Consider the following 27,089-nt stretch of genomic DNA (forward strand, 5'->3'; position numbering starts at 1 on the left):
ATAAAAACCTATTTTCCCCCTTCAGAGAGAAAACGAATACTCCACCCATCAATCTTTTTCTTCATTTTGTCCTTCAAAATCTGAAACAAAGCTTTCTTATTTCTTCCCACCGTGCTAGGAGGGCCTAAATGTTTCTCTGGATTATTCGAATATCTCACACCCAATCTTCTAGATATCATTTCTTTATCATCTTCAAAATGATAGAATATGATGATAGTTAGTCTGTTAGTTAGCCGTTAGGCTGTTAGTAGTTATTCTGTTAAAGGAGCTAACAGCTTCACAGCTGTTGCTATAAATGATGTATCAAGTCTCTTTCTATAATCAATGAAAAAAGAATGTGTATGCTTTGCATTGTAAAGATTCTGCAAGCTATACTTTAACATGGTATTAGAGGTTTTCTCTTTCCTGGCCTTCATATGATAAGTTTGTTTACGTTGCATGGAACCGTTGTCGAGTCTGTCCGTTGTGCACTCAGTCGCTCCAACGATGGCATCAACTCTTTCGAATAGTGTTCTTGATAGCAAGTTTTTCTCTACCAAGAAAGTGAGTATCCTTCTTGATGATTCCAACTATCTCTTATGGAGGCAACAAGTTTTGTTAGCAGTTAAAGCCCACAAACTGCAGCAATTTCTTGATGTCAACACAAAGCCACCCCCTTCGATGGTCACAGATGATGAAGGGGTGCTGCAAGAAAATCCTGATTTTGTGAAGTTTGAGCAACAAGATAGTGCTCTTGCTTCATGGCTTCTGACTTCGGTAAGCCCTGACATTCTTCCTCATCTTATTGGACTTGATACTAGTTCTCAAATTTGGAACTCTATTGTCAATTTGTATGGTAGTAAAACTACCTCTCGACTGATGTTTTATCGTCGAGCGCTTCATTCTCAACGGAAAGGAGATATGCTTATGAAAGAATTTCTTCTGAAAATAAAGTCCTATTGTGACAATCTAGCTAGCTGTGGAGAGGCCATTAGTGCCCATGAACATATCACGACCATTCTCAACGGGCTGTCATTTGAGTACGAACTTATTGTTTCCATCATTCTTGCTGGTCAACATGCTTACACTGTTCAGAGTGTCATGACAATGCTACTGGATGCAGAAGCAAGGCAACATGTTATATTGGCCGAAACTCCCAGCTCTGCCAACCTGGTATCTCAACAGCCTGCACAGACCAGCACTGATACTTCTGTACCACCGTATCGTGCGTCCAACACTAGGGGTCGTGGGCGTGGACGGTCATCTGGAGCTCGCGTTCAGTGCCAGCTATGTGGTAAAATTGGACGTTTGGTTGATCGCTGTTATCATCGATTTGATGCCTCTTACAAAAGCACCAACTACAGGCCCCCCACAAGCTAATATCTGCATGCTTACACCTAGTGCTTCTCCTTGGACATCAGGTCCAATGCCGTACATGTTACCATTGGTTCAGCCTGCTTTCAACTGGTCTCCTCCGTCACAATCTTCGACTACCTAGGCTAACCCATACATGAATCCTCCCACTCAACAAGTGGTTCCATCATCATCAGCTGTTGCTTCTCTACAGGCGCTAATTGCTTCGCCTGACATTGGAGGGGATCCTGCTTGGTATCTGGACTCCGGGGCCACACACTACCTCACTCAGCAACGTTTGTTGGTGAAAATCTGTAGCACAATGGACCAGGTATGGTGTATGTTGGAAATGGTAGCACGCTTCCTGTTGTTTGTTCTAGTCAGTCTTCTTTACTCACTAAGGCTCGACCACTGTACATGAAGTCCGTTTTATATGCTCCTGGTGTTACTAAAAATTTACTGTCTGTGTCTAAGTTCACCAGAGACAACCAGGTGATGTTTGAGCTTCTACCATCCCAATGTCAAGTACGTGATCTCAAGACCAGGGAAGTTCTTCGAGGATTAGTCCACCGTGGCCTCTACAATGCTTCAGTTGAATTCTGACACCCGCAAGTTTCCACCAAGGCGCACTGCATACTGTTTTACAACATAAAGTGCTAACCCCCTTAATGTGTGGCATGCTAGACTAGGGCATCCTTGTAAAAATGTGTTGCTCAAAGCTTTACGGAGTTGTAATATGTCATTTGATGTGAATAAAGAAGTTGCCTGTGTTGCCTGCCATCTTGGAAAGGAGCACAAACAACCGTTCTCTCCGTCAACATCTCAGTATTCTGTTCCGTTACAGTTTGTTGTTGCTGATGTTTGGGGACCAGCCCCAGTCCTCTCAAATGGCTTTCGATACTATGTGATGTTTACTGATGCATGCACCCGATATTCGTGGGTTTACTTTCTGCACAAGAAGTCGGAGGTCTTGGCTATGTTCTCTCAGTTTCACAAGCAAGTTGAGCACACCCTTGGAGTACAACTACAAAACAGATGGCGAGGGTGAATTTCAGTCTCTAAGGCCGTATCTTGCTCAACATGGAATTGCTTATAGGTTTACTTGTCTTTATACATCAGCTCAGAATAGTATTGTTGAACGCAAGCATCGGTAGGTGGTTGAAACGGGTCTGGCCATGCTTGCACATGCTTTTATGCCCATGACTTACTGGAGTGATGTCTTTAGTTGTGCCATTTATCTTATTAATAGACTCCCCTCCGCCCCCTAAACTTTGTGTCTCCATATGAAAAACTTCATCGCACCAAGCTTAACTACAGTTTCCTCAAGACTTTTGGGTGTCTATGTTTCCCTAGGCCATACAATTCTCACAAACTTCAGTTTCGCTCCACTCCCTGTACCTTCCTCGGTTACTCTTTCAGTCACAAGGGATATCGCTGCCAAGACGGCACTGGCAAAATATATATCACCCGACATGTCACTTTTAATGAAAGCCATTTTCCCTTTAAGATTATCCCCACAAATACTACCCTGTTCAACAGTCATGCGTCAACCAGTTCCAAGTTACTTGTGCTAAAACCCAGCTCTTGCCAACAAGTTCCCTTTCAATCACCAACATCCGGCTCTTACCAACCAGTTTCCTCTTCATCGCCTGCTAGGTCCACATTACCTACATTCACACCTCCTGTATCAACTAATTCACTACCTGTACAGTCCACCATACAAACCCCTTCTCTCACACCTTCACATGATCTTCCATTGTCTACCATCCCAACAAGTCTCCCACCTGTGTGTCCTGCTCCACAAAACTCCCATCCAATGCTCACTCGCAGCAAAGCTGGCATATTCAAGCCCAAAGCTTATCTAAGTAGTATAAGTGAAAGTGAAGCTCCTGATATTCCCACTACATTCATGAAGCTATGGCACAACCTTGCTGGCGTGATGCAGTTCATGCTGAACTAGAAGCACTTGCTCGCAACAACACCTGGAGTCTCTGTCTGTTATCGTTACACTGTCGCACAGTTGGGTGTAAGTGGTTATTTAAAATAAAAAAGAAGGCTGATGGCACTGTTGACCGGTATAAAGCTTGTTTGGTAGCCAAGGGTTATTCTCAGCATGCAGGAACAGATTTTCGGGACACGTTTAGTCCAGTTGTTCGAGTAGTGACCATCAGAACTGTTCTTGCCTTTGCCACCATGAAAGGATGGCCTCTTCGACAAGTAGACGTGAACAACGCTTTCCTGAATGGAGAGTTGTCTGAAGATATATTCATGGACCAGCCACCTGGTTTTGAAGTGTCAGGTCCTAACGATGAGAGGTTGGTATGCAAGTTAAATAAAGCTTATATGGACTGCGACAGGCTCCAAGGGCCTGATTTCATACTCTCAGGCAGTTTTTGGTCAGCAAGCTGGGTTTCCGTGCATCCAAAGCTGATCCTTCGCTGTTCATTCGTAGTACTGAAAATAGTCAACTTCTACTCATGGCTTATGTTGATGACATTGTCCTAACAGGCAATTCAAATGCAGCCATTGATAGTGTCATACATCAATTGCACGATCAACTTGCTCTCAAAGACTTAGGTTGTCTAAATTTCTTTCTTAGCATTGAGGTGCAGTACACTAATTGCGGGGTGTTCCTCAGTCAGAAGAAATATGTGCAAGAGATTCTGTCAAAAACAGGTATGACAGGTGCAGCTGCCACTCCAACGCCTATGGTTAGTCTTCCTAAACTCACTGTCACTTCTGCCGATCAAAAACCTGTTGATGGTCACCTTTATCGCAGCATTATTGGTATGCTTCAATACCTTTGTGTTACACGGCCTGATTTGTCGTTCTGTGTTAACAAACTTAGTCAGTATATGAACTCCCCTAATGAATCTCATTGGAAGGCTGTTAAACGAGTTCTACGATATCTGGTGGGCACTTTAGATCATGGGCTGGTCTTTACACGGGCAGTTTCAGCTGACCTGCTACTCTGATGCTGACTGGGCGTCTTCCATTGAAGACAGGCGTTCTACTACGGGCTATGTTCGCCTGGTGCTCAAAGAAACAGGTGGTGGGTTCGCGGTCATTCTCTAAAGCTGAATATCGCAGCTTGGCTAATTGTGTTTCTGAACTGGTATGGGTGCAACAACTGTTATAGGAAGTAGGGGTGTCTCTGGAACAAACACCAGTGGTCTGGTGTGATAACACCTCCACTGTTTCTATGGCCGCAAATTCGACTCATCATGCAAGGGTCAAACACGTTGAAATAGATCATCACTTTGTCCGTGAGAAGGTGCTTGAGGGTCTGCTTCAAGTCAACTATGTACCGTCGGCTAACCAAATCGCTGACGTCCTTACAAAGCCTGTTCCTCCCAAGCATTTTGCTAGGTTTCGACAAGCTCTTCGAGTCTCAACAAAGAACTCAGTTTTCAAAGGCTTTGACAACCAGGAGAATGATAGAATATGATGATAGGTAGTCTGTTAGTTAGCCGGTAGGCTGTTAGTAGTTATTCTGTTAAAAGAGCTAACAGCTTCACAGCTGTTGTTATAAATGATGTATCAAGTCTCTTTCTATAATCAATGAAAAAAGAATGTGTATGCTTTGCATTGTAAAGATTCTGCAAGCTATACTTTAACACAGAAGTGTTCGAACTATAAAAAAAAATAGAAGATTTTTCAAAATTAACACACTGGATTGACCACCCCTCGTATTCCTGTGAGACCTCTTTTAAGATTTGAGTCCACTCACAGTAGTCTCGCCAAACAGAATACAATAATCTACAAAAAGCAGATGCGAAATCATTGGACCCCCGTATACTCGCCTTAGATCCTTTGAGAAGCTCGTTCTTTTGAGCAAGTCGCATTAGAGCCCCTCGTTATAAAATAAAAAAAAGAAAGGACTCAAAGGATCTGCTTGCCGGAGTTCTCTAGAAGGACAGAAAACCTCCCCTATTCTCCCTTTAATACTCACAGCGTACGACACAGTTGTGGCACACTTCATAATCAAATCAATCCATTGTCTTTCAAGCCCCATGTGAACCATTATTGTTTGAATAAAACCCCATTTAACTGTCATAAGCTTTACTCATGTCCAGCTTGAATGGATTTATTTTTATTTAGGTTGGGTTTTGAATAATGTTTAAATTAGGGTTTGGGATTGGTTGGTATTAGGTTTGAGTTTGGGTTTAAATATTTTATATTTAATAGGTGTAAATTTGGTTAATTTGATTTTGACGGATTTGAATTTCAAAACCAAAACCAAATTATTAACATCAAATAAATCGATTACCCCACCCGACCTTAATGCATACATGAAAACTATTTGATATAATATAATATATAGTAGGAGGGCTAACTTTCTCCCTATGGTAGCTCGATATAACCCAATACGAATTGCATGTAAAATGATGCTATGGAATGGGTAAAGATGAAGAGAAATAAAATACTTGTATACCTAATTGTAGTGAATTTATTTTCTTGCTAAATACAAAAACTGACTTGGAAATTAAATTAGTTTTTTGGAATTATTATTTAATTTAATGTAATTAAATAATTGAAGTTTGAAGTGAGAATTATTTAATGAGGAAATCAAATATATTTCCTCAAAATATTAATATGGTAAGGTAGCCATTATTATATTAGAATTAGAATTGAGAAAATTATTTAATTTGATAAATTTAATTAACTAGTTAAGTAAATAATATTTTGGGAAATGAACAAAATAATTATTTAGTTCAATAAACTGTAAGTGTTGGATAAAAGTCTAGAACGCAAAGATAATTGTACCCAATATACGAGACAGGTTCAAAAGCTCATCCTGAGGGGCGACAAACCCAGTATTCTATAGTGTTGTTGTACCGTGTATTCCACATGTAGTGAAATATTGTATTTTTCTATTAAATATTATTATTTTATTAAACTTTGTTCAAGTAAAATTCTGTACCTGTTCTCCGATGAGAGCCATTCACCTTCCATAACTCTTAACCTCCATCATCAAGTCTTCATCTTCACCATTTAACAATAAGCATCACCACACTATCATCTTTAATCCCTTCGCTCGAGACCCTGTATTACCGTGTACATACAACCGGGCTCTTCACCTATAACCACCACCGTACTTCAACTTACCCATAACACAGCCAAACACCACAATGATTTGGCTAGGCAGTTCAAGTTGGGTTCCGGTTAAAAGAAAAGTATACCTAAACTTAAAAATCAAAGTCTGAAATGGCAGCCTTGAACAAGTCTCACACAACTTATGCTACTGCCAAATCTCTTTGCTTCTTTCCACTAAAACGGTGGCAACACCGATGCTATTGTCGTCAGCTTCATCTCGGAATAGCATGACCCTCCCACTCTAAACTATTTGTTTTGTGGTTATTATATTATCATGTTTTCGACATTTCATTGTTAATCTATCTTTTCATCATTGGTATGTGGTTTATAATAGTTATATATGTTAGTTAATTGAGTGGCATTTGGTTTAGCTCCTGTTAAACCTATTTCTAAGATAAGTTTTAAACCATATATTCTTTGGTATAGAACAATTCCTTTATCTGATCTTGCCACTTTCACACTAAGAAAGGAATTGATGGTGTGCTGATCTTTGTTCTTAAATGTTGATGCAAAATCCCCTTTAATTTTGAAAACAAATTAGAATTATTTCTAATTGTTTGGAAATTTATTGTTGGTCAGTTCATGTCCTGATGAAATTGTTTCTTTACTTGGGCTATCAAAATGGATCATGGATAGGGTTCATTTGTAATAAGTTCGATCCACGTACGTGTAACATAATTGACAAATCATAAAGAATGGTTCAACTAAGATTTTAAAAACTCCCTAAGCCTCAATCAAGTTGCTTGAGGTTATTTGATAAGTACGAATATCTTATTATCTCTTTAGAAGCTTTTGGAGCTGTTAGAAAAGTAATTTATAAAACTTTTATTTGATAAATACTCAGGATAATTAATGATATAATTTTAGTTTTTAAATAAGATTTAAAGCTTATCAAAATTCTGTTGGATGGACTTTTGTATTAGCTTATAAATAGTCTGCTTGTTGCTTCACTTATAGAGAAGTTTTATGAGTATCTTTGTTGACAGCTTTGTTGTGTTCATGTAATTATTTTGGATCACCTTTTTTAGATATTAGTTGGAGTTGATTGTATTGTGAGATATTTGGGTGAGTGATTCATGATAAATAAGATTGGTATTGGGGTTACAATTATTTCTTTATTATGTAAGGGTAGATTGGACTTAATACGTGATCCGGACAATTATTGGATAAAATCATTCACTAATTGAGACTTTATAGACGTAAAACTGTTGTGTCTAAACTGCATTACTAAAAATCGATTTTTCTACTCTTATTTTTACATTATATGTTTTTCATTCTAACTATCATTACAATAGATATTAAATAAAATTAATTTATCAACAGATTAATTATTCTTCACTAGTGATAAGTCATCAACATGATCTATATTTGCTTACCTTCCTCTTGGTGACTACAGAAAATTAACGTTTAAGAGAATTTCTATGATAAAAAGTGTTTTAGATAAGTTATAGACATTCATATTTAAAGGATTTATATTATTTTTCTTGAGTTGTCACATCAATTTATTATCACATTATCACACAATATTTAAAAAGACCTGCAGCGAAACATTTCTAGTTTTATGTCTAAAAGATTAAAGCTATACACATGTATGATTCATAGCAATGTTTTATTGGTATGAAAATACATATCAACCCATAAAACAATACATACAAAAAATTCTTTTAAACGGAAAACTGAATCGGAGTATAACGATATGAAACCCATAATTTTACGGATAAAAAATACATAATAAACCAATATTTTATAAAAATAAAGGCTGGGGGTAATGTAGCTAAGGAGTGTAACGTGGTGAGAATATAGGAAAGACGCTTTACTAGCAAGTGAGTGCATTTTGGTGATAGAGAAGTTTTGGATTAGATGCTCTAACGCCCACCGGTCCTCAGCTTCCAGTAAAAGCCGCCTATCTTTTCCCCTAAAAACAGATTCCATTCAATGAAGGTTCACCATGGAAGAATCTCCCTCCAATGTTAACCATCATTTAGGAATTTTTGCCACTCCCTTTTTGTTATAACCCAGGGGCAGCAAGTCCTTAGAGCTTTACTTGTAGTAACAGTAATGGAGGAAACACTACTCATTGATAATTATATTTCTTGGTTCTATAACTGTTACGATGAACCAGGTTCATTGTTGGATATGTTCCATCTTTATCCTGTTCCCCATCCTCACTATCCGGAAGAGACGGAGAAACAATTGGAATACGATTCTCAGTATTGGTTATCGGAATCTGACTCTTTCTGTGGTGGTAGCTACTGGGGAGACTATCTGTTCTCGGGTAGCGGGTACTGCAGGGATGACGATATATGCAATGACCCCATGGTTAACAGAGAAGACTGCAGCCAAAGAGAAGAACAGTATCAAAGTTCTAGCAGGTATAATCATGAGGATGAATTTAGTCAACCTGATTATGATTTTAATCCTTGGTCTTACCATCTATATTGTGAAGAAGTTGAAGAAGATTCTTACTGCAACTATGGAGAGGGACCGAGAACTACAAATGGCCACTGCACCGATGAAGTGGGACTTTGCGATGGCATCTTTGGGTACTTCCCTTGTTTGCTTCGGGAACTAAACGAAATACAGCAATATGCAGTGATGAACTAGATGAAACACCAGAGACTTATGCAAGTAAGCAAAAATCATTTCAGCACCTTCATCCTCCATAACCAAGGTGAAAACAACCCAGATAGCTCCTAGCTCGTATGATGTATCCATAATTGCAATAATTTAGACAATATTAACGAAAAAAATAATATGTTAAACAGTATGCAAGATGATACTCAGCTACTGATGAATGGTAATTCCATTGAAGTGCTACTTAAAAGCAAAAAGCATCTTTCTTCATTACAAGACTTGGAACCTAGATACTATTTTAACTAATAGATTTGCCAATAAGGCCACAAAGCTCACCTATACACATATCTGTAGCCACTTTAGTATTACAGAGTTGTTCAAATGTATATCAAAATTTGCACAAAACAAGTGCCGATTTCTTTTTTCCTCCCACAAGAAGCAAAATTTATGTAAGGTCAACTTACTATACAGGAGGTAACAAGGTTATTTCATTCATATTACAGTACCAAGGCCTAGTTCATCCTCGATATCATCTCCTTCTTCGAATAGCTTCAAGAACCGAGCTTGATCCTGTTGACGCTTCTTTTTTTGCCAGTGTTTATTTGCCATCACCAGTCCAATTATTGTTACAGTTGAAACAACCGCAGTAATCACTAAAATAATAAAAATACGTAATCCTTTCCCATCGTCATCGTCATCGTCATCATCCTCAATGTTACGCTTTTCTGGGGTTGCATTGGAAGCTACAAACACACAGTAAATACCAATTTTTAAATACATACTCTAGAGTTAAACACAGCAGTATTGCAAAAGCAAGCGTGCACTGAAGTAAATTGTTAGTTATTGTTATTGAAGTGTTGACCTAAAATTTGTCATTCTATTTTATACAACTTTAAATGTTGCGGTTGATCTTTAAATTATCTTTAAATTTATTATTGATTGAACATAATTTATTAAATTTTCAATAATTTTGATTATGTGATTAAATAACAATAAAAAAATTCACCTTGTTGTTTTAATTGTAGCAATTAATGATACTATCAATTTATTAATAACATTATGCAGGCAAAGATCAAATTAAAATAGATAAATTAAATTCCAAATATGAGTATAGTATAATCTTACCCTTCTATAATAAATAATCACGAAATCTAATGCAAGCACAAACCAAACCAACAAGCTTTAATCTCAATATAATAGCAAAGGTTTTAACTAACCTCGCCCTGAATTAGCTCTTTAATACGGTATAATAGCACCTAAGCATAAAGTTGGAAAAATTTCATGAAAAAAAAAAAATTAAAAACCTTACCCCCCGGAAGAGATGGGCATTCTTGACAGTGGAAAGTAACATTGAGTTGATTCTCTTTAAACAATATATATTTTCCGGCTGGAGGTTCAAAGTCGGTAGCACAAAACTCCCACTCCGCGTATACATCATCTATTTTAATGACGTCCTTCTCGTAGAATCCACATCGCTTGCACTTCTTGCCATCCAATTGTGTTAGGGGCTGAAATCACTAACACTACACTTTCATTACACACTCTTCAAACAAACTATTGTCATAAATGCAAATTTGACATGCAACAAGCCGACAATTTTAAAGGATTTAGAGGAAGTAAAATGTAATATCACACTTTTCCCAAACATTAAGTCATCCAAGGTGAAAATAGCATGAAGCTCGCAAGGTCAACCTAGACGGTTTGGTATTTCATTTAGCTTCCAAAAACATTAAAATAAACGACGCATACTATTTAATATTTTATTTCTTTTAAGCATTAAATTTACATAATTGGTGAAATCATTTTATAGATTAAAAAGTTAATATTTATTAATTTTGTTGATGTGACATTCACGTGATAGTTCACAAATATATTATGTTAGCAATTAATTACTTTTAAAAAATAAAATTTATATTTTATATTTTTTAATAATTTTAATATACATTTTAGTTTTTAAATATTTTTAAAATTTTTATCAACTTTTAAATTTTTAAATTTTAATTAATTAATTGCTAACGTAGTAATATTTATATGACAATTCATGTGTATGTTACATAAACAAAGTTAATAAGTCATTTATTTTGAGATTATTTAATATACAATGTAAATTTAAAATTAAAAGAAACCAAAAATTAAAGAAAGAATAAAATTATTATTTATATAAAGTTAGAGGTACAATTAAATAATTGTGCCAATAAAAGAATTTTAAAATTTAATGCATAATAAGGATCTATATTACGCCAGCATCCGTACAAAAGAGAAAATTCAAAGATTATAACTTCCAATGAGTTTCCATTAGCAAAAACAAGGTATTTTAGCGTATATGATACGAATAATTAGGAAATTAGATTTTAGGTCACTAGTTTTACTATAAACTATCATATGGGTCATAAACTTTTAATTTCATCAAATTAAATCACTAAACTTTTATTATTGACAAATTAGGTCACTTATGCCAATTCTCTTGAATAAATTTATGGTTCAAAATGTATATGTGACTCATTAATTATGTTCATGAAATAGTCAATTACTTATGCATGCTGATACAAAATTTCCCGTTAGCATAAGTAATCTAATTTCTTAATAATCGACGTTCAGAAATACATAAATATCAATGTTAAGTTCAAGTATGTTATGGTAAAATCCTAACCAATAAACATAAGTAGAAGCATAAAATTTCTAAACAGAACACCGGAAGACACCCTTTTTAAACTTAAAACTAGGCATAAATCTCTGTTTTAACATCAATTCTCTACTAATTAGTAATAATACGATCAAGAGAAAATAGTTTTGAAATTTGAAAATGAAGGTGCATTATTTAAGAACCTGCCAAGATTCTTGTCCCTTGAACGAATAAACGACGTTGATTTTGGTGACATCGGGCAACAACGTGGTGTTCTCTCCTTTACATTCGAAATAAACAGTCGGTTTTGAAATCCAATCATGCGTGCGGAATATTTCAATTGAATCCAATGTAACCTCAAACGATGAAATTAATCCTAAAATAAATCAAAGAAAAAGAGAGATTCTTACATTTCGAATTTTCAGCTCAATAACATGAATTTCATATATAAAACTAATCCTAAACAACAATCGGCTACCAGAAAACAAGTCCGGAATTCCCGTTTCTGTACATTTTTCTCGGGAAAGTTATATTACCTGGAAAACAGCCAAACAAGATCCACCAAACGAGAAAATGGAAGGAAATTCTTGAATTTAGCAGATGGGGATTCGACATAGCGAGCTAAAACAATTTCGATTTCTCGATAAAACAATGCAAAATGGAAAAAAAAATGAACAATAAAATCACAGAATATTAGCGGTCCTTTCGTCCCTCTAATTTTCTTTTATTAATTAAATATTTGTTAAAACGAAGAAATTCAGGAAAAAACTATAAGAGAAATGGCGGTATTGAAAGTTTTTTTTTTCTTTTTTGCGTGAAGAGAGAGAAAAGAAAGCCAAAAACTAAAGAAACAAAGATCCGTTGCTGACCGGTTCGCGCTGCGGGTAATTGGACGAAAGGAATGTACACGTGGCCACATCGTAAGTGGCTTAAGTTCGTTCGTTCAATTGGCCTGTTATGGAACACTAGGAATACAATGTTGACATTTATTTGTTTTTTCCAGATTATTTTCTAAAACGTGTGCTTTTTTTTTTCAATATTAAACAATTTCATCCACATGCATAATTTTATAACGAAATTTGACATACATTCCCTAGGAATTAAGTGATAACTGTATACTGAACTTAACATCTATGTGTATTGAAGTTAAAGTGAACTTCAAAGATTCCATCAAGGATCTTGTAATTCACTTGATACGGGTTTGACCTTAGTTGGCCTATAGGTGTTAAGGTTTGGCTTTAGATTTTGTTCGCCAACTTCTCCCAAAACTTATAAATCCCTTCTACTTCCCCTATTACCCCATCCTTTACACATTCAAACCTTAATCTCTTAAAATACTTTAAAATTATTTCAATACTTGTTACTATAACTCAGTTTATTCTGTATGTGTTTTTCCCCCTACTATTTGTTATTATTAGTGTAATTCATTTTTTTCTTGAATATGTTAAATGTTATATTATTTTTATTGTAATGACAACAAATTAAATTTTTTGTATAATATGTTATTAAAATTATTAAATTTTGTGGTATTGTTCCCATGTTAGTATTTTAATATTTTACAACCTCAACTAACAAGATAACCATTGATTTATTAGTTTAGTAAATTGTAATGGACCAATTATGATGACTGATCGTATTTTTAAGGAGGGAAGAGTTGTAACGACACGATTTTAAGTGTTATTGAAAATACAGCTTTCAAAATTCTATATCTGTAAACCGAGTCCATAAGGATGAAATATAAAAATTAATGGAGTTACTAAAAATATATTGAAGATCGGTTAAGAAATTTAACCAAGAAAATAGTTAATTAAAGCTCAAAGGCTAAGTGGTAAAAGTTCAATCGCTATTAAGTTTTAATTTAGAAAATGTTTGAGAAACTAGATAACAATTATCTAAAAGGCTAAAATGGTTATTAAATCATTGTTTTCATATGGTTAGTGGGAAATGATGATTGTTAACCTTAATGATAATGGTTAAATAATGTAAATGTATATTAATTAGTTTAATTCATATTAATTAAGAATAATCATAGTATATATAACAACTAAGTGGGATGAAAGATGACATTCTTCATCTTCTTCCACCGTCCCTTGAAGAGAAAAGAAAAGAAAATAAAAGCATCAAATTCCTCATACATTCAACCATCCAAATTCTATAAGTAATTAAGTTAATTTCTTCAAATTATTATAGATTTATGATCATCGAGCTTGATTTAGCTAGCTCATGTATTAATTTGTTCAATTGTTTAGTTTTTAGCAAGTTTTCATTAAAGAGAAATTGATGATTTTGAGCTTAATGTGAGGAAATTGATAGTTAATAGGCATAGATTGTAAAAGGGACTAAATTAGAAACTAAGTTAAGTTTGTTAGATAACTTTGAAACATTAGGGACCAAATTGAATGAATTGAAAACTATCATGAAATTATGCTATAGATAGAAAGTATAAGGTCTATAATGAAATAATGTGAAATTAGATTTTAATCCAATGTTAGATATTAAAAATACGAGCAACTCAAATATATATACTAAATTGAATAAAATGCAAAATATATTTGACTATGTATTTGGTTGTGAATTGGATGTAAACTAATAATTTTTTTATTATTGAATAATTGAACATAGCTAAAGATGACACTGAACCATCATGAGAGAAAGGAAAGTCAAAAATTGTAGACGAGTAGTGGACAATTTGTAGTGCCCCATCCTCGACCCTTAAGAGCATATAGGAATGGTGGGCTATAGCTTTGAAACCTTTCCTTACAGTAACAAAATTGGTGGAATCTGAAGTTTACAAAAGAACAAAAGGTATTTGCTATAGCAGTAATAAATAAAACTTTTAAACTTAATGGCCCAAATACCTTTAAAACACAAAAGTTCATTTGTAAAAATTTAAAGAGAGGACGCCATTTGGCGGATATAATTTTAGTTACAAAATATTATTTCTCATATTTCAAGCCTTGATGCCACTCTCATTTGTCAAGCATAATACAAAATCACTATAAGCGTCACACAAAATATATCATCTAGCGTAGTTCTGAAAGGTTCATTTATTTCTTCAGGGGTTCTTAGAAGGGAAGATAAACGTAGTAAGTTCATAAAACTTATTAAGTTACAAAGCAACATCAAAATATCTTTACGTCACACAAATAGAGGGACTCTTCCCAACTTAGTGGGACTTACAACTCACCCATTGGCAAAGATACTACATAGGTTAACTTCAAGTAGCTCACCTATTGGCAAACATCAAACTTGCATAGACTTTAACAGAGTAAGACTAACTTTGGTGCGTACACTCTACCCATGCATTCATGCAGACAACCTTCTTCGTGCTAACCAAAACCCTACTCTGTGTTTCAGAGATTGTAACATTCGTTCCTTTTTCCTCTGATACGTTTTGCCAATCTCGTTTGCATTACACTTTCTTTACAAGAGACTCCATAACATCATTCTTGTATCGTGATCTGATAGTTCATTGCTTTTTGCAATGAAGGTAATGCCATGAATTTACTTCTTTTGTTCTGACCATATGGTTTCTTTTTCAGAGTAGAGTGGGAAATGACTCGACATGAAGTAAAACCTTTTTTTATTTCTTACACAAGCATGCAAAGCCAAACCTTTAACTAGTCAAGTAAACTTACCTTGAAACAGTTATGTACAACACAGTCACAAGGTATGAAGGAACTCACCAGAAGATTCAGTAGATACTTAGCGACAAATCCCTTGGCATTCTCTCGAGAGCTTTTAGGAGTTTCTTGAGCTATAACATAAATACTTAACTTATCAAATCATGTTTTTCAGAATAACTAAACAAGCTTTCAAGAACAGTTAATCAGAAAACCCAAAATCTAGAAGTTTACTTTCCTAAATCATTAGCTTATTGCTAAAACATGAAACCTTAAGGTCTCGTAAACAATCACGAAAACAACTAGAGTTTCGTTGTTATATACTAGATTCCACAATGGTGAAGTTGGGTGATTATAGCGAACTTTAACCCTTTAAGCAAGCTTGGGCTCTGTTATTTTCCTAGAAATATGTAGAGAAAAATGCTGAAAGGAAGTATGAATTGCTAGAGAAAATATATAACTTGTTTAGGAAGCTAAGGTTGACTTTATATAGGTGCACATGGTAAGGAAACTTAGTGGACAAGCTTATTTTCCCTCCATTAACTTTCTTTTGATACCCGTGACTAATAGTTTTCTCTCTTAATTTAAATGCATGTCCTTTCATTTTTAGAAACTTTTGTCTAATCTTGACTAGTCCTCATTAGGCCAACTAAATAGTTAAATTAGAGAGTAAGATAACAATATATTCATCGTTTTTATTAGACCAAAGATTTAAAAATAGGTCTCACTATTTTCATCTATCCACTAGGGCGGTGTATACTCTATCTAAGAGTCTGCCAATCCTCAACGATTGCCTAAATTAGGACTTCGCCCAAGGGCTCACTCACAATCCTTAAATATTTTATAAATTTCTAACCCTTTCCTTACTCGAGGGTCACACTATAAGCCCTAGTTCAATTAACATTACTTGAGTATTACACTTTGAGATATTGGTGCCATCCTATAGGACGGGCATGATATAGGAGCTATTCCAAGTTCCAATTCTATTGAAAATTCTATTTATCTATTTTTAGGCATACCGGGGAGCTCTTCAAGGAACACATCCTTAAATTCGTTTACTACCGACACTTAGCTAACCTTACTTTTGGACTCGGGCGTGTCCATGATATACGCTAAGTAGGTGTCTGCGCCCTCATTAATCAATTTCTTGGCAGACATCGCAAAAATAATCCTATCCACCAATTCAGAATTTTTCTCAGATAATAATATTTCTTTTCCCTTTGAACTTACTAAACACACGTTGCTAGTCCAGTATTCGACCATAGCATTATGCCTAGTCAACCAGTCCAATCCCAATATAGCATCGAATTCATGAAAGCTCAACAGCAGCAAATCTACTAAAAATACATACTCACCCATAACTAAAGGACAATTCCTTATCAACTTGTTCACTACAGTGCTTTACCCTAAAGAGTTCGTTACCAATATATTGGCCTTAAAACATTCTACCTCGAGACTTAGTCCCTATATGACTTTAGTACATATGTAAGAATAAGCAGACCTAGGGTCAATCAGTGCATATATTCATTACCATGGAAAGAAAAATTACCAGTGATGACTTCAGGTAGGTCTGCATCTTTTTCAGCTTGCATCACATAGGCTCGTGCTGATGCGCCGAAACTCGTTTTACCAAAATTTTTACTCTATGACCCTTGAATCGACTACACTTAGCCGCCATTTTTGATATGCTTTCTTTTTGGTATTTCAGTGGGCTTCTTACTAGTTATTCTATAGTGTACTTAGACTCTATCGGACAATCTTTAATCATGTGGTCTCTAGATCCACAACTGAAGCAATCCAATGACTTCTTTCTACATTCACCTTCATGGTTCCTATCACAGAAGTTACAACCCCCTTCTCCAATCAAGAACCCCCAAAACTGGCCATGGATGCAGCTGGCCTAAAGGATCCCTCACACTTAAAACTAGAGGTTTGTGATTCCCTCCTTTAAGTTGGAAAAAGGGCGATCCTTTGTCTTCTTAAAATTTGAAAAAGGTGGAGGACTTGATCTTCCTCTCTTCATTCTTTCCTTCTCATAATTGTTGCTCTTAAGTAATCACCATCGTTTAGAAAAGAAATATGAAAGAAATAAGTGGAGAATACTATTCCTAGACAATCTCGACTTGAATCTATCCATTCCCTTTTGTGTCGCACTAAGGGCACCTCGTCAGGAGCTGATCTGCATCCTTTTCACGTCAGTTCACTCGTAGGAGACTTAAGTCGCCATAGTCAAAAAGCTTCAAAAGATAGGTTGAAGAAGATAATACCCCCCAAAAAGCCTCCTTTTTTTCCTTTTCACGTGAATATTTATATATTCTTTCAAATAGCACATGTATCCTTTCATCATAATCATGCTGCCTTTTTACATACAAGTTGGTTATACCAGACTGATAGCTCACATATTTTTTTTCTTATCCGGACAACTGTCAGGTGCAACGAAAATTTTGGGCTCAATTTGGAAATACTCATGCAACGACTAATCGATACCAAAACATGACAAAATTAAGGATAAATAGGCTAAGATCCACTGAGTTATAAAATGCAATTTACTGAAGTGAAATGCTAAAATATGTGCTAAAGATAACTAAATGGGGATAAATTAACCAATAAGTAGGGAGAAAACACTGACGTTCCCGAGCTTTAAGTTTGATTGTACAGACCAAAACACCCCCTAGCTTGTATTAATTCTCGTCCAGAGTTGATGTCGTGACACATCAGGACCTGTTCCGTGACATAGAAGTTAGTATACTCTTCTTGGGATGTCCTCAAAGGTATGTCGTGGCACCTTTAGGTTATGTCGCAACATCGAAGGTAGCCTCGAAATTTCTCCATTCTGCTCCCTATGTTGCGACATTGAACCCTCCATGTTGCGACATTGAACCCTCCATGTTGCGACATAATGATCAGTATCAGTTTAGCACGCCTTCTAATAGTCTCCTACACACTTACAAGGTTCATTAGCTCACCCTTAGGCCTCATTCTGCCCCTAAGGTCAATAAAAGACTCAATTTGCATATTTTATTGAATTTAATTAAACTTCCTAAAACAAAATTAAAACCTAATGATAATGCTCGTTTTCAAGCTCCTAAAGTACAAAACTTAGTTTAATTTGCTACACCAAATTACGACAGATCAACTTCCCCCACACTTAAGTTATTGCTTGTCCTTAAGCAACACAAACAAACACAAGAAATAGAAGAGGCGATCCTTGAGGAAATACTTTACCAACATTGACTTTGGAGCAAATGGCTAGGCATTTCATATTTACGAATAATTTTAACATGATGAATAATTGATTTACCAGTTTTGACCTCAAACATCTAAGTTCAATGTATTACAAAGTATTAAAGCATTAATGGTCTCAGATATAAGAATCCATCAACAAATCATACAAATATTTTGGTTATCCTAGTAGAATACAAACAACAGCTTATGCGATTGTTTAGTATAATGTCCATTTATGCATAAGGATACTTAGGTCACATAGGACTTTTCAGCTTGCAACGTTCTAAGGCTTAGGCTAGGTATGAAAGGACTTTTTAGCTTGTAACGTTCTAAATAGGATAGGTATGAAATTTAAAAATAGTAAGCATCAAAAGGTTACAAACACAAAAATAGTTTGATACATCGTATCGGTCCCTATTCTTCCTCTTTAGCAACCCATACCTGCTCACTGGCTTATTTCTCCTTCTCTCACCTTCCTTATTTCTCCACATAGGAAATCATAACATTATATAGTACTACGGCTAGCCTACCAATTTCTATGCACAAATGAAATAGTTTTCCTTATTCTCGGGACTTTGTCACTTTGTATTTTTTTTCAATATAACTCACTCACAAATACTTTTGCTTTTCAAGTACTATTTCTACTTGTATTGATTTTCTTTTTGAATTTTTGTTTTGTTCTCCACTTTAAGGTAACCTATAGTTCCTATATCACACTGATATTTCCTATTTCACTTTATTTTTACAAAATTAGCCGAGATGTATCTACTTAACCCTCAACACGTATGGCCAAATGTCTATAGTCGTGCAGCTCAGGACAAAGAAAGAGGGAAAATACAAATTATCATTTAAAGCTCGGGCTTTATAATAAGGTTCATCAAGAAGTGTTTGTTGGCTCAAAATAGGTACTAAGGGTGAATAAACACAATTCAACTTTTTGGCTCTGGATGTGTTCCAAACAATGCCTTTGTTCATCACTTAAATATCTCAATATGCACAAATTTAATCAACCAAAAAAAAGAAATCAAATTTAACCATTTATCACTCATACTAGCATGCTAGTTTCCTTGTATTTTCTATATCATTCGATATAGTTGATTGCTTATTGCCTATTTACAGTGTAACATATAACACTTAGTAGTCTAATAATAAAAAATTAAAATCATCTACCATCATGCCAAATTTATTTGTAAACGCAAGCAACCTATATACATGGTCCTAACTGATCACTTGTATTTCTAGAAGCTCAAGCACACAGTTGACGCAAAAAAATTGAAATAAAGACATAAAAGTTGAAACAAAATTTTCTATGTTACCCCCAACACTTTAGTTAAGACATTATCATCAATGTGTAGCCCATAAATAGATAAGGAAAGAAGTTACCCCATTGATCGTGGTTATCCCAACTACGATTGGTGGGTGCTTCCTCTTTTGCTTGTTGATAATTCAAATCGTTGTGTTTCCTTCATGTGGGATTCCTACATGGAAAATAAAAATGTAGCACCCCTAACCCTTATTTGTCGCTGAAATAAGGTTACAGAGCATTACCGGAATTTACATTTCAAAATTACCAAAGATATAAATCATTTACTTCACCATCAATCATATTTAATTCCATCAATAACATACATATTGTCCATTATATGAGCTCTTAAGGTCTTAAAAACACATTAGAAAAAAATCGGGACTAAATAAAAAACATATAGATTTTTCAGGGAAAAGGTGAAAATTTTCAAACTATAGTGATCACAAGGCTGTGTGACTCACACGGCTAAGACACATGCCCGTGTCTTAGGCCGTGTGGACATTTGAAATAGGGACACACAGCCTTGTTCCACCCCGTGTCTGTGCCCGTGTAACTCTCTGACTTGGTTCACATGGCCAAGCCAAATGCCCGTGTGCCAAGTCATGTAAATATCGAAATGCAACCTTTAAAAACCTACAAGGGACAAACGACCGTGTGTCACACACGGCTGAGATACACGCTCGTGTCATCGGTTGTGTGGACGAAAAATAGGCCATTTTCAAGCCATTTCCTCACCCAAAACTTGGTCACTTATACAAGCCAAATGCACCTATTTTCATGCATCCAGATTATACCTAACTCATGCATATTCAAGCTAGATAATCATAGTATTTAATCATACAACCAATATGCCTAAAAGACACCTCAATCACAACAATCAAACTTGATTATACATTTTCTAAGGTTAGCCATAAATCAACCAACCATTGGAACTAATTCTAAACCAACATTTACCACAATGTTCATATACCAATCATACTCAATTATACCAATTTGACCATTTAACAACTATCATCTTAAACCTTAATAATCTTGGCCATATGCCAAGCACACCCAAACATATCAAATTAGCCATTTATCTACACAATACTCATTACCAATTTCCATATCAAACCATACCTCAATGACAACCTTCAAGCATATCAAAATAACATTTCATAGCATTCATTTAACTTACCATTCCATCATCCACCATTTAAGCACCACAATGCCAAAATGTCAACAATTACATGCCAACATAAAAAACTATTCATCAATCAAAGTCCCAAATTTACAAGTCAAATAGAAACACCTATACATGCCATTATAACAATGACTCAAAATCATCAAAAACTACCAATATAACCGATGGATAGTGTGATGGATTTTCGACTAGCTTCTAACCCGATCAAGTTTCCAATAATCTGTAAGGTAAAAGAGAAACTATGTAAGCAATGAATGCTTAGTAAGCTCATGTAAACCATAAGCATAATATTACATTTTAATAATGAAATTTATAGGTTAAATACAAGCCTATACCAATGCCTCAAGATTTATCAAACCATAATTATCAACTCACAATTGAATAAGTTCATTAATGTCGTATAATTATTAACCATTCATAACATAATAGGACTTCATGAAACATAATATATAATCATCAACCTTTCTATAAGATTATATATCTTCCTATTTACTTTCTTTTCATTCCGTTCCCAATACTTATCATAAGCCTAAACAACATTATCAATTCCTGATTTAGTGTATTTATCCATGATATAGGCATATTCATCCATAGCATAAGCAATTTGCTCCCATATAAATACATCATTTATCACATTAGACCTTTTATAACATCATAATACATCCCAATTGCATACTTACCATTTCATTTCCTTTTCTTACCCGTTTCATATGCATAGTACATGCATAATCATAAACATCAATTATATCCACAAGCTTGGCATAAGCCCTAGCACATCAACAATACATGTTAGTTCATTTAAACATGATTCATATAAATTTGACATGGATAAACATTATACCTGAGTATGATTCAATTGGATATATCATCCATCACAATATATCATGTTTTTCCACGTATCACCATTCCATTGAGTTTCATATAAACATGTCTTAGTTCTTATTGAACACTTACCATTTCAATTGCATACACATAAGACATAAAAATAACATTTACCATAGCCATAGGCTAGTGATTAAAAACATAACTTAGCAATATCATCACATGGTAAGAAATGGTACGTAACATAGCATCACTTATATCATACGTTTCATAAACATGAATATTCATAGTTTGATCATTGGTACATCATAACTTTCCATATTTGTTGCAGTGAAGTCAATTGAAATCCCTATTGAAGCTTACATAAAGTGTGCTAAATGATGGTTGTAACCATACCGTTTCATATTCGATGGTCGGAACCATCCCTTTTCATTAATCGATGGTCGTCACCACCCCTTTTCATAGTTGATGGTCGTCACCATCCCTTTTTATAATCGATAGCTGAAGCTATCCCTTTTCATATTCGATGGTCATCACCATCTCTTTTCATATTTTATGGTCGTCACCATCCCTTTTCAGAATCGATAGCTGAAGCTATCCCTTTTCATATTCGATGGTCGTCAATATCCCTTTTCATAGTTGATGGTCGTCAATATCCCTTTTCATAGTTGATGGTCGTCACCATCTCTTTTCATAATCGATAGCCGAAGCTATCCCTTTTCATATTTGATAGCCGAAGCAATCCGCTTTCATATTCGATAATTGAAGTTATCCCTTTTCATTAGTCGATGATCGCTGATACGCATTGAATTTTTATCATTTCTTGACAAGATAAATTGCATAATAACATGTATATAATGATTTAATCACATTAGAATCACATAATAATATACAATTTAATCAAAATTATACAGAATTCAGTTCATACGAACTTACCTGGCTAAAATGCAGAAATATCAAAATATAGGGTATTTTTGGTAATTTTCCATTCTCCTCGATTTTTCACTCGATCTTGATCTAAATTAATAATTTCATTGAATCTATTAATTTAGATAGTAAAACTATGTATATTATGCAATTTATTTATTTTTATATTTTTACAAAATTTCCTTAAAGTTTTACTTTTATTCAATTTAGTCCCTAAGCACAAAACATGCAAATTAATCATTTTAATGCCAATTTATAATAGCCAAGTATTCATGGCACCCATATCAACCCATAATTGTAAAAATTTCACATCAAATCGTTGAGCTTTTACTATTTTAACAATTTAGTTTCTAATAAGAAAATTTATCAAAAATCACTTAACAAAATACTTTTAATTATCAATCAACATTCCAAATTCATCATCTAACATAAAAAATCACAAGATTCATCAATGGAAACATTTAAAATCTTTAACAGTTTCAAAATCGAAGGTACGGGTTAGCTGGACTTAGTTGTAACAATCTCAAAAACATAAAAATTAAAAGAAACAGAGCTAAAACGGGCTTACATGCACCATCTAAACAAGATCGAAGCTTAAGCTTCTCCCCTTCTTTTTCCATGGCAACCTTCGGTGGTGAAGAAAAAATGGGGAAGAAAACATTTGTTTTCTTTATTTTATTTACCTTTTATTTTATTTTATTAAATAAATAACATATAAAACATTATAATTATAAGAAATTAAGCATCCAACCACCCCACTATCTTTAGGATGACTAATTTACTCAATAAGGCCTTCAAATTATAATTCTTTAAGCAATTAACACCTTTAAACTAATAGCGATTGACTTTTTCAACTTTTACAATTTAGTACTTTTTGCTTAATTAACTATTGAAACGTTAAAATTTTTTAGTAAAACTTTAATACAACTTTAATGACATTCTTTAGATATTTATAAAAATATTTATAACTAGGTTTATAGAAACGAGGTCCCGATACCTCATTTTCTAAAACCACTTGACCTTAGGGTCATACCACTCGAACTTAATAAATCGCTTAAATAACATAAATTATCAAATCAAAAACCTTTTCAAAGTCACAATTAACTCATAAATATTAAATAATAATATTTACAATTTTTTTTTTTGAAACAAAAATGACCACAAGGGTCAACACAATTTATTACGAAACATCACGAATTACAGCATTGTGGATTTCTGGAGGATAATCCATATCGAACAAATATTTTTTTCCCCCGCTACACATTTTTTTACAAAGTAAATGAGCTACAGTATTACATGACCGTTCGGTCCAAATTAAATTGGCCGATTTAAAAAAGCTGAAGGCTGCTGTACATTCCTTTATCCGCTCGCCTATCGTTGTGACGTCATGGGCTGACTTATTGAATTTATAGACCAGCCCCACGTGATCTGTTTCGAAGAGAACATGTTCTTTAAAATTCAAATTACGCGCCACGTTGATGCTTTCTTCAAAAGCCATGCACTCAGCCTCTTCCACCGACACCCTACCCTCTTTAAAACCCCCACCACCTCCCAAGACAAATCCCTCTTCATCCCTTATGATCGTTCCAAAACCGATTTTGTCTTCGCCTACTGTAGCATCGAAATTTATTTTAATGAAGCCCATTGGAGGTTTTTTCCACTTTTTCTCCGCTGCGTTCTGTGACAGTAATGGCTCATTCGTCATATTACATATTCGAAACTCCTTGGTCAAGTTGCTAGCTCTTTCCCATATTTGCTTGGCCTCATCTTCTTTACCCCTGAAAATAAAATTATTCCTGTTATTCCAGCAGTTCCAAAGGGTTGTCAACAAGTCGGCCATCGCTCTCTTGTCAAGGACCCGCATTAAGTCTTCCAACCAATCCGCGCAGTGATCATAATTCTTCGAAATAAAGCTCCTGGACCACCCTCCGATCGACAGAACTGCTCTCGAGGTTGGGCAGTCTTTTAAAGCATGCAACACGGTTTCGATCTTTGCTCCGCATCGAGGACACCCCTTTTCAAAACCCTGTCTAATAGAGGCGATCTTAGAATTCGTGGGGAGTATTTCATGCCCCACCCTCCACGCGAAAACCCGGATCTTCGGTAGAGTATCGAGCTTCCATAACGCTTTCCAAAGGAACCTGTGAGGTCCGTATCCCATATCTTTCAGCAATAGCCATGAATATACGGATTTTGAGGTATATCACCTGTGAGGGTTATGATACCATATCATTCTATCTTCCTGGCCTTCCCTTCCAATGGGAATATTGCAAATCTTGTCCCCCCAGTCTTGTCCATATACTTGCCTGACTTTATTAACCTCCCAACACCTCCGATCCATATGCCAAAGGTTTTTCACACTCTTCTCATCTCTTTTAAGAGTGTTGCTTAAAATAACGTCCTCGTTGAGCCCTTCCATTCCCTAATTATCATCCTAAATATTTATCCTCTCACCATTTCCAACCTGCCATCCAAAGCCATCTTTGAGCGTTTCCGCCGCTGTCGCAATACTTGTCCAAGTGAATGACGCTTTGTCCACCTTTTTTGCATTAAAGATGTTGCCGTCGGGAAAGTATTTTGAAGACAAAACCTTGAAGCAGAGAGTATCAGTATTGTTTATTAGTCTCCACACTTGACGCCCTAAGAGAGCCAGGTTGAAGAGTCGCACGTTTCTAATTCCAAGACCTCCCATAGCCTTCAGCTTACACAGCGTTTTCCATGGGATCATTGTCCAGAATCTCCCTTTATCTTTTCCCGTCCACCATGTTCTGCTGAACTTAGCTTGAATATCCTTGATGATGCTTTTGGGAGCCAAGAAATTTGACAGAGCACACGTAGGAATGGATTGGAGAACCGCTTTAATGAAAACTTCTTTTCCCCCAGACGATAGCAATCTCTTTGTCCAGCTGTTAATCCTGCAAGACAGTCTATTAGTAATCTCTTGGAAAGCAACAGTTTTTTTCTTACCAATCGGGATAGGGAAGCCTAGATAGTTGTTTAAGCTTTCCACCACCGACATGCCTAGGATACCACCAAGGACTGTTCTCTGGTCACGTGAGGTGTTAGGGCTGAATAGGACTATTGACTTATCAAAATTAATCTCTTGTCCTGAAATATTAGAAAAATTATTAAGCATGTTAACAAGGCTCTCCACATCGCTCTTCTTGTTTCTCACAAACAACAGTGCATCGTCAGCAAAAAACAAGTGATTTATTCTTGGGCCGTTCCTGCTGGCCCTTATGCCTCTTAAAGTGTTGTTCTCCTGAACATGGGTAAGCATTCTCGACAGAGCTTCCATGCAAAATAAGAACAAATAAGGAGAGAGGGGGTCCCCTTGTCGGAGCCCCCTCTCAGGGATGAAAGTTTCCGATAAGATATTGTTGCATTTAACCGTATATTTAACCGAACGAACGCATTCCATTATTTTGGCAATCCACTTCCCATCGAATCCCATTTTCTTCATAATTATTTCCAAGAAGTTCCACTCTACGCGGTCATAAGCTTTGCTCATATCGAGCTTGACCGCGAGCCCTTTATTAGGACCATTTTTAGAGCTTTTAAGGTAATGGAGAAGCTCATGCGCAATTAAGATATTGTCGTGTATCATCCTCCCCGGCACAAATGCGCTTTGATTTTGGCTAATGCAGCTTGGTAGGACAGCTTTTAACCGATTTGCATACACCTTAGAGATGATATTGTAGACAAACCTGCACAAACTAATAGGTCGAAAGTTAGTAAGCTCACAAGGATCTCTAGTTTTAGGAATTAAAATGATCATAGTATCGTTGAGGCAAGAGATATCCTTTTTCCCGTTTAAAATATCCAAGCAGTATCTAATAGTGTCCTTTCCCACTATCTCCCAATGGTGTTTGAAGAAATTGCCCGATAGACCATCGATGCCAGGGGCTTTATTAGGGTCCATCTGCTTGATTGCCTGAGTAATCTCTTCCTCAGTATAGATCATATTGAGCCTTTCATTTGTTTCCCTCGTAACGCACTCCTTTATATACCCCATCTCTTGGATGTTAGCATTTTGACTGTTTGACCGAAACAAACTCACAAAGTAATCTTTGGCCACCTTACATATTTCTTTACTATTTGTCACCCAATTTCCTTCCACATCTTTGAGCCTCTCAATGTTATTCTTCTTTAAACGACCAGTTGCTTTAGCATGGAAAAACCTAGTATTTCTATCTCCCTCCCTCAGCCATATTGACCTAGACCTTTGGGCCTAGTAGCTTTCTTCCTTAGCGTATAGAAAGTCGAGCCTTCTGCGAATTTCCTTGAGAGTTTTCCCACTATCCGCTTTGCTTGCAGAATCAATACCACCTCGATCTGTTTTTCCAATTTCCGCATTTCGTTCTTCATTTTTCCAAA

At 35.5% G+C, this 27,089-nt stretch overlaps 2 protein-coding genes across 2 annotated transcripts; both read right to left on the bottom strand.

The window, feature by feature from the left end:
* Nucleotides 1–9,487: 9,487 nt before the first annotated feature.
* Nucleotides 9,488–12,426, bottom strand: LOC105767388 (uncharacterized). The gene is made up of 4 exons (XM_012586906.2): nucleotides 12,163–12,426; nucleotides 11,830–12,002; nucleotides 10,313–10,511; nucleotides 9,488–9,746 (listed from the first exon to the last, which is right to left on the bottom strand). The coding sequence occupies exons 1-4, from the start codon at nucleotides 12,239–12,241 to the stop codon at nucleotides 9,496–9,498; spliced, it is 702 nt and encodes a 233-aa protein (XP_012442360.1). The 5' UTR covers nucleotides 12,242–12,426; the 3' UTR covers nucleotides 9,488–9,495.
* Nucleotides 12,427–23,892: 11,466 nt separating this feature from the next.
* Nucleotides 23,893–25,131, bottom strand: LOC105765339 (uncharacterized). Its single transcript, XM_012584378.1, has 2 exons — nucleotides 24,938–25,131; nucleotides 23,893–24,853 (listed from the first exon to the last, which is right to left on the bottom strand). The coding sequence occupies exons 1-2, from the start codon at nucleotides 25,129–25,131 to the stop codon at nucleotides 23,893–23,895; spliced, it is 1,155 nt and encodes a 384-aa protein (XP_012439832.1).
* Between the last annotated feature and the right edge of the window lie 1,958 nt (nucleotides 25,132–27,089).

The sequence above is a fragment of the Gossypium raimondii genome, chromosome 13 (assembly GCF_025698545.1).
Source record: "Gossypium raimondii isolate GPD5lz chromosome 13, ASM2569854v1, whole genome shotgun sequence".
NCBI lineage: Eukaryota > Viridiplantae > Streptophyta > Magnoliopsida > Malvales > Malvaceae > Gossypium > Gossypium raimondii.

Bases quoted from the DNA above. Each gene is read 5' to 3' on its own strand.
- LOC105765339 (XM_012584378.1), bottom strand. From the start codon at position 25,131: ATGGAAGGGCTCAACGAGGACGTTATTTTAAGCAACACTCTTAAAAGA. The intron at 24,854-24,937 runs GTATCATAACCC...CGGACCTCACAG, and splicing joins CAGGAAGATAGAATGATATG to GTTCCTTTGGAAAGCGTTAT.
- LOC105767388 (XM_012586906.2), bottom strand. From the start codon at position 12,241: ATGTCGAATCCCCATCTGCTAAATTCAAGAATTTCCTTCCATTTTCTC. The intron at 12,003-12,162 runs GTAATATAACTT...GATTTATTTTAG, and splicing joins CTTGTTTGGCTGTTTTCCAG to GATTAATTTCATCGTTTGAG. The intron at 9,747-10,312 runs GTAAGGTTTTTA...GTGTGTTTGTAG, and splicing joins ATGCCCATCTCTTCCGGGGG to CTTCCAATGCAACCCCAGAA.